Source organism: Amphiura filiformis, unplaced genomic scaffold, assembly GCF_039555335.1.
Source record: "Amphiura filiformis unplaced genomic scaffold, Afil_fr2py scaffold_96, whole genome shotgun sequence".
NCBI lineage: Eukaryota > Metazoa > Echinodermata > Ophiuroidea > Amphilepidida > Amphiuridae > Amphiura > Amphiura filiformis.
The window spans coordinates 10,528-18,700 of NW_027305560.1; the positions used below are offsets into that span (position 1 = coordinate 10,528).

Sequence of the window (8,173 nt, forward strand, 5' to 3'; positions counted from 1 at the left end):
CTAAATAATTCTCACACCCATGGTCACCAAATAAAGATCCTCAAAGTTGTCTTAGGCGACGAAAAAAACACCACCCGGTTCAACGGGTTACGGACCTTTCAAAGTACAGTCGGTTTTGTTTGGATTTTTGGTTTGGTTTGTTGTGTTGTGTTTTTTTGTTTTTTGTTTGTTTGTTTGTTTGTTTGTTTTTTGTTTGTTTTAAGCAAATGAATCTAAAAATCACCAAAATCTGTAAATAAATTCGAATCTATTGGTTTTCACCGATTTCTTTTGCTGTCAATCTGTTTCTGTAAATCAGAAAACATGACCTAGCTGTAACATACTTTGACCATAGGTCTTGGTCACAAATATGACTGCCCATGTCACATGACCCTCGATGGATCAAAAGTCACACAGGAGTCATAGGGGAAAACATTGTTTCCAGCTCAAAATGCTTCATCCACAAATACCACAGTGACGCCGCTTGCACACAGGCATTGCTATTACCCAGTGTCTATGGGGTGTTCAAATATCTGGGGCCAACGGTCATTAAGGGGTTACTTCTGGTCCGAGACGAAATCCTTTTTTAAATGCTTCTTCTGCCATAAACAACATAGCAGGATTTCAGCTACTTCAACATACAGTGGAAACTCATTAATGCGAAGTTGTGTGGAATTCAAATTTTACTTCTTGTTATCAGGAGTTCATGTTATCCAGTTCTAATAACATGTGAAATGTATGCTTGGGAATATAAAACATACTTCTTGTTATCAGGAACTTCATGTTAAGAGGGTTCGTGTTAACGAGTTGCCATTGTATGCGTAATGTAATGTGTATGCATTGGCATTAGCGTGTCTTATAGGGTGTTCATAGATTTAGGGTCAAAGGTCATTAAAGGGTCATTTCCAGTCTAAAACTAAATAATAATAGATAATAATAAAACACTTTTATAAAGCGCATTACATACAAGAACATAATGCGGTGAACAGTAAAATATCTGAAACTACAACAAATATATACAAAACGGTAATACTTTTACACATCGGCAAAAATACCATGGTTTGGGACGCTCGTGACGATCAGAACCCGGTATCAGAACCGGTATGGCGTGATGAGAAAGTCAAAATGCACAGCAACACAGACTAATCACCGATTCCTCGTCACAGGCGCCCTACAAAATATGCATATTGATTAAACAAACGACTTGAGAAATCTTAAGACGTTTCTTTAATTGGTCCAATGATGAAGCATTCCTGATGTGAGGTGGGAAATCGTTCCACAGCATTGGTGCAGCGTAATTAAGTAAAAGAACGTTGACCGTGTGTGACAGTAAACAGTGTTCACTAAGTAGCAGCGAAGTTGAGTGAAGAGCCTAGATCTCCGAGTGTGTGCAGGTTTCTTGATGGTCATAAGATAAGATCTTGGATGCAAGTGATTGTGCTAGTCCAATAGCTTCCAATAACGGCTTTGTACATGTGATTGTAAACTATCCTCTGTTTATTAACTGCATGGCAACCAATGAAGGTCGTGTAAGACAGGAGATATATGTCCGTGCCTTTTTGTCAGCGTCTCCAAGCGGGCAGCGATGGTTTGGATACGTTGTACTTTAGTCAAATGATAATCTGGAAGTCCAAACCTAAGAGAGTTCGCGGAATCCAGTTGCGATGACACAAAGGCGTGTACCAACATTTCAGCACTTACAGTCCAAATACTTTCCGATGCGGCCAATGTTTTTGATGGCAAGACACGCCTGCTTGCAAACCTTGTTCGTTTGCGATGTCTTTGAGTTTTATCGACAGCCAATGTTCTTGTTGGCTTCCGGAACCACACATCAGCAATTTCCGTCTAACTCATCATGCCATTTTGGCCAAAAAACGGCTGATTTTACATGCATATCTCGCTCGTAACTTACTGATAGCTCTTGAAATAAAAGCTCTCTGTTTTCAGCTGCTGACAGCCTGGACCCGTCGTCCCGTCCAGTCTTTCATGTTCATTTAACCACGTCTTTATAGGTCTTCCTCTGTTTCTACAGCCTTGCACATGCCTATAGCAACTTTTTAAAATATCGCCGTCGGGTTCTCTTTTGTATGAGTTCTGATGTACAAGATCGTGTAAAACATTTTAACAATACTCACAAGTAATATGGCGTATCTTTAGTGTGAATAGGATATGAATATTGAGATTACCGTTTTGAGAAAAGCATTTCACACTTTTCTCTCTTCAATGTGAGTTCTGATGTGTTCTTTGAGATGATGAGGTAGTGTAAAAGATTCCTGACAATGCTCACACTGATAGAGTTTCTCTTTAGTGTGAGTTAGGTAGTGTCTTTTGAGATCAATATTTCGTGCAAAGCATTTCTGACAATACTCACGCTGATAGGGTTTTAGTGAGTTTTGATGTGTTGTTTTAGATTACCAAGTGTTGCAAAGCATTTCTGGCAATACTCGCACTGATAGGGTTTCTCTTTGGTGTGAGTACGGATATGTATTTTGAGAGCACAATTTTGCGCGAAGAATTTCTGACAATACTCACACTGAAAGGGTTTCTCTTTAGTGTGGGTACGGATATGTATTTTGAGAATCCAATTTGAAACAAAACATTTCTGACAATACGCGCATTGGTAAGGTTTCTCTTTAATGTGAGTACTTCTAATGTGTCTATTGAGATCACCATTTTGTGCAAACCATTTTTGACAGTATTCACATTGATAGTGTCTCTCTTTATTGTGAGTTAGGATGTGGTTTTTAAGATGACCAGATTGTGTAAAGCATTTCTGACAATATTCACACTGATAGGGTTTCTCTTTTGTGTGAGTTCTGAGGTGACGTTTAAGAGCATAAGATAGCGTAAAACATTTCTGGCAATACTCACACTGGTAGGGCTTCTCTTTAGTGTGAGTTCTGATGTGTTGTTTGAGATTACTACTTTGCTTGAAACATTTCTGACAATACTCGCACTGATAATGCTTCTCTTTAGTGCGAGTTCTGATGTCATCTTTGAGATGACTAGATTGTGCAAAGCATTTCTGGCAATAATCACACTGATGGGGTTTCTCTTTTGTGTGAGTTGTGATGTGGGATTTAAGAGCACCATTTCGTGCAAAACATTTCTGACAATATTCACACTGATATGGTTTCTCTTGTGTGTGGGTTCTGATGTGATATTTAAGAGTACCAGATTGTGCAAAACATTTTTGACAATATTTACACTGATAGGGTTTCTCTTTGGTGTGAGTTCTGATGTGTTGTTTGAGGTAACTACTTCGCTCAAAACATTTCTGACAATACTCGCACTGGTAAGGTTTCTCTTTTGTGTGGGTTCTGATGTGACATTTAAGAGTACCAGATTGTGCAAAACATTTTTGACAATATTTACACTGATAGGGTTTCTCTTTGGCGTGAGTTCTGATGTGTTGTTTGAGATTACTACTTCGCTCAAAACATTTCTGACAATACTCGCACTGATAAGGTTTCTCTTTAGTGTGAGTTTTGGTGTACACGAATCCTTTTAGATTGACAGATTTCTGAGGATATTTACACCGAAATGTCTCTCTAGTCTTTTTGGTTCTATCACCTCTAACATATTTGATCATATGTCTGTCAACGTGACCTTTCAACCTATTCAAAGAATAGAGGTAGATTCCACAAAATTTACAAGTGAGTGGTTTTAAAAGTCTTATATTCATTTTAAATGTGTTCAGCATTGTGCTATATATTTAAATATAATTCTATATTCAGCATGGACCAGAGTCAATTCTTTCAGAGCAGAGTTGTCTTCAGTAAAGAATCGGACAAGCCAAATCAGAGCTAACTATATCCAGGTCGTGATTGTAGAATTACATTAGAGATTGACGAATAATCACAGTATCTGAAAGATATAGAACGGGGATATAGAATTATCTGAAGGTTAATATTTGTTTGAAACGATTTTAGTGGAGGCATGTCTTGTGGCCTTTCAAATGTCTGGGAAGCGCAACTTTCTGTCGGCTTTTCCGATACTATTTTTACCCCACTATTTTTCTTCAATTATGTGCCCCTTAGGTCAGGAGTCATTTTCCTCCATTCCATCCAGCCCGGGGACAACCCTCCGAATGTTTGCTCAGCCATTTGCCTGTTGGTGTTGGCCTGTCTATAGAATAATGGATGATTGAGATAAACGATAGATTAAGCTTGATAATCAGGAGTTTGCTAAACACAGGCCAAGTAAAATATAAATAACATATACATCCCGCCCTCGCCGATTTTTGAAGATTTTCCAAACATTTTTCACATAAATATATGAATATTTGTCAACCAAGAGGGGGGAGAAAACGATTTTTGATGGGCCGCTTGGAAATTTTACCCCCCGGGGGCTCATAATTATTGCACAGCCCTAAAAGGTGCCCCGTAAATGTGTGCCAAAAATTGCTTTAATAGCCCCCTCCCCCCACTCGGCTTGCCAAAAAAATCCCCCCTCCATTTTACCCTCCCCTTATACCGATTTTGATGGTAACTTGGGACTATTATAGGCGTGATCAACTTTTACCAAAAACTGCTTCTAGTGATGGGTGTGATTAACTGGACTCAAAAAAGAAACTTATAATTTTTCACAAGGTTATATCTTAAAATCCTCTCCATAAAAATGAACAAAACTTGCACACAGGATTACTTTAATACTCTACTCTAAACACTGGCAGAAACCAAACAGTTGTCTAACTGACACAACAGCAAAATGCACTGACATGGAACAGCTTCCTGGACCACATTCACAGCCCAATAATTGGCACCCAACACAAGAAATCTATGAGTAAATGGAATAGTGTGGAACAAGAGCTCCCGCAAGAGCTGTTTCTTGAAGAAAGTGTGTGAAAAGCAGAAGCAGCCCGTTCCACACTACATGTATTCCATTTACTCTTTAGAAATATCACCTGTGTAAGGATCTTGTACGCATTCTCACAGACTTCTTTTGCCGAGTTCCAGTTATTCGCCTGTGAATGTGGTCCTGGAAGCGGTTTCGTGTCAGTGCATTTTACTGTTGTGAGTTTAATAAGAGTATATAAGAGTTGAATACTGAAATGTGTTTCTAGAGATTAGATTATTAAAGTAATCCTATGTGTAAAATTTGTTCATTTTTATGAACAGGATTGTAAGATATGATCTTGTGAAAATTTTAAGTGTCTTTTTGAGGTCAGTTTATGACATGATAGCTGCGGGGATAGCTGATCAGCATACAATAATCTACACACTTAGGCCTACGTCAAAAGAAGCCAGGGCATTTCGTGATCCACCGCCTCATTCCCTGACTTTCTCAGTTTCTGAAAAAAATTGAGATCTTTATACCACTGGAACCTCTGCATGGCTATATGTAGTCCTACAAAACATTTCTTGCACTAATAAGCCTTTTCGCAATTTCAGATTCCCGGCTCGCAATCGCAAATGCAAAATCGGAATCAACTGAAATTTTGGGGATAGGCCTATAAAGATTTTTTCATGGATATCTAATCTAATCTATGCAATTCAATGGCATAAAAAAAGAATGCTAGGATCACGAAATACTCCTGCCCTTAATTAGGTATGTGACAGACAATCAGCTACCCTGCAGCTAGAGCATGTGGCCACATTGACTGTTTGTGCATTGATCTTGATCTTGGCTGAGCGCTGTTTTCATTTCGATGTAGTGATTGCATTTTAGGTTGTTTGGATGAAAGAAAATACTGGTGACTTAGTTAACAGTTTCCTCTTTTGGGTCATATTTGAATTTTTTTGGTACTATTTTCAGAAGTTTAAAAATTTAGCGGTCAAAAGTTTTGGCTTTTTTAACTATCATTTATTTTGATGAAGGAATATAGGCTATTTTCTAAATCACACATGTCATGTTAGTAGGCCTACATATATTTATCTACTTCCATGTGTAATAATATGGGCAAAATCTATGGACAGAAACCTTGTTTTTGAACATGGTAAAAGTGGTGATGTGGACGGAAAATTCCAAAATGTGCAATCAACTATGGAGTCTATGCATGAAAAGCTGAGCATGCTGAGTGAATGTATGAATTGACAGTCTTACAAAAGGTCACACATTCATGACATTTGTTCATTGCTTTAAATGGATAATGATGGACCAAAATTGTGCATGTTTGGTAAACCTAAAAATCCTCTCTCTTATTATTTGACTATGGGCAATAATTTTGGTATCATTTGAAACCATTTTTTAAACCCTTTCCAATGATATCAGTTACACAGGAATTATTTGCTTTTGAATTTTTTTGTCACATACCTACCTTAATAAAAATATTGTAAGCTTAATACCTTAAGGGGGTACTACACCCATTGGATTTTTTTGCTGGTTTTCTGCATTTTGTGGAGAAATGAGAAAAAAAAATTGGGCAAAGTGGTATGCAAAATGAAGGGGCAAATCTTCTCGTTCTATTGGTGGCATCGGTATCAATGTAGCTTACATGCTTTTAAAGGTAGAAGCTCGGAAGAGGTACATAGACCTCGATTCACAAAATCGAGTTTCTTTAGAATTTCAGAATTGATACCGTTAATCCAATCACTCACACTTGTGAAGCATTTGTGACAGACGCTAAAAGTATAAAAAATATTTTTTGGGGGAAATTAATTAATTATGCACAGCTTTGAAAACATTAATATGCATCAATTTCATGTTATCAATGAAATTAAACTTATTTCCCCCCTTTTAGTTGACAATGATATGCAAAATTTGTGTTCGCAAGGCAGCATATTTGTTTCAGGTTTGATAAGGTTGAAATTAAAGAACAGTAAATGCCTTGGTTTTCAGTATTAGGTGAATTTTTGCTCAGTTTTCTGAGGAAATACGGGAAGCTTACAAAACATGATTTATAATGCATTTGTAATGTGAATCGGTATGTTCACAATGATAACAGCTAAATGGGACACCCTACTAGTTCACGTGTATTAACAGTTTCGTCACTTACCTGTACCGCATGCTGAAATCATTCCACTTTAAGAAAATCCATTATAAATCCAGTATAAATCCATGAAACTCACTGTATTCGCTTGCCGATAGACTTCCGCATACATTTTTGTACAGACGCCATGATTTGGTTTTTCTAGCGGTGGGCGATTCGATACCATTTTGGTATCAATTTCCGATACAATACTTTTATTTTTATGGAACGTAGGCCTATTGAAAACAAAAATAATTATTCGAAAATTGAAAACAAATATTAAATAAAAAATCTTTCATTCTCTATTAGCGACTTCAGGTAGCGAATAAATTGTGTGTGGTAGGCCTATAGGGACCGTCGACCGTTCACAAACACTTGCTGGGGGGGGGGGGCTGAAGCAAAAAAATTCATCACAAAAAATTTTCGGGGCCCCCTTTAGCCTACAGACCTCCTATCATTCACATTTAAAAGTGTATAGAAACTAGTTTACGCTAGGAATCCTCATTTCATACAATTTTTAACAATGTTTCACACAAGTTTTCGTGTTCTTGAGCATTGTAAAGTTGCAATGTTCGAATCCAATCAAAGTAGGCCTAATTGCAAATCTTTTACAAAATATTTTACAAACACCACGGTTAGGGGAAGGTGGGGCATAACGGACCCCCGGGGCAAAACGGAACCACCTGGAAAAATAGGCCTTCGCAATACTGCCGTCTATGCAAATTATATTGAGGAACACAAGTATGGCTATGAGGATTTACAACAAAAATTTTATCTGAAATAATCCACTGACATTCGAGCAAGATCGAGTCAAAAAATTACTACCCGTCTGGTGTAAGATATGTAGATGTTTAATGCGCTGAAATTTTACTTCATTAATATCGGATTCCCAAATAATTGTGTATATTGTAAACAAGAAGGTACTAGCCATGAGCTGTATTAAGTGCATGGCCTATATGCTACGATGTATTATGCATGCAACCTATTTCTAAAAAATCGGGTATGGGGCAAAACGGAACCCTAGGTGTGGGGCATAACGGAACAGGGTTCCGTTTTGCCCCAAACGTTTTGTCCCACAGATGGGTTCCGTTTTGCCCCAATTGGACATAACTTGTCTTCACTCAAGGAAATGTAGGCGTTATCTAGGGGCCTACTCGAACATGGTAAACACTTCGCTGAAACATAGACATATAACTAGACCTACAGATAGAATTAATGATTAAAAGTTAACCACTTACTCCACAGAGATGGTAGGCCTACTGAATATTTCTTTCTGATCAAATA

At 37.7% G+C, this 8,173-nt stretch overlaps 1 protein-coding gene across 1 annotated transcript; it reads right to left on the reverse strand.

The window, feature by feature from the left end:
* Positions 1-2,183: 2,183 nt before the first annotated feature.
* Positions 2,184-6,927, reverse strand: LOC140144903 (uncharacterized). The gene is made up of 4 exons (XM_072166701.1): positions 6,917-6,927; positions 2,862-3,299; positions 2,592-2,795; positions 2,184-2,304 (listed from the first exon to the last, which is right to left on the reverse strand). The coding sequence occupies exons 1-4, from the start codon at positions 6,925-6,927 to the stop codon at positions 2,184-2,186; spliced, it is 774 nt and encodes a 257-aa protein (XP_072022802.1).
* Positions 6,928-8,173: the final 1,246 nt, after the last annotated feature.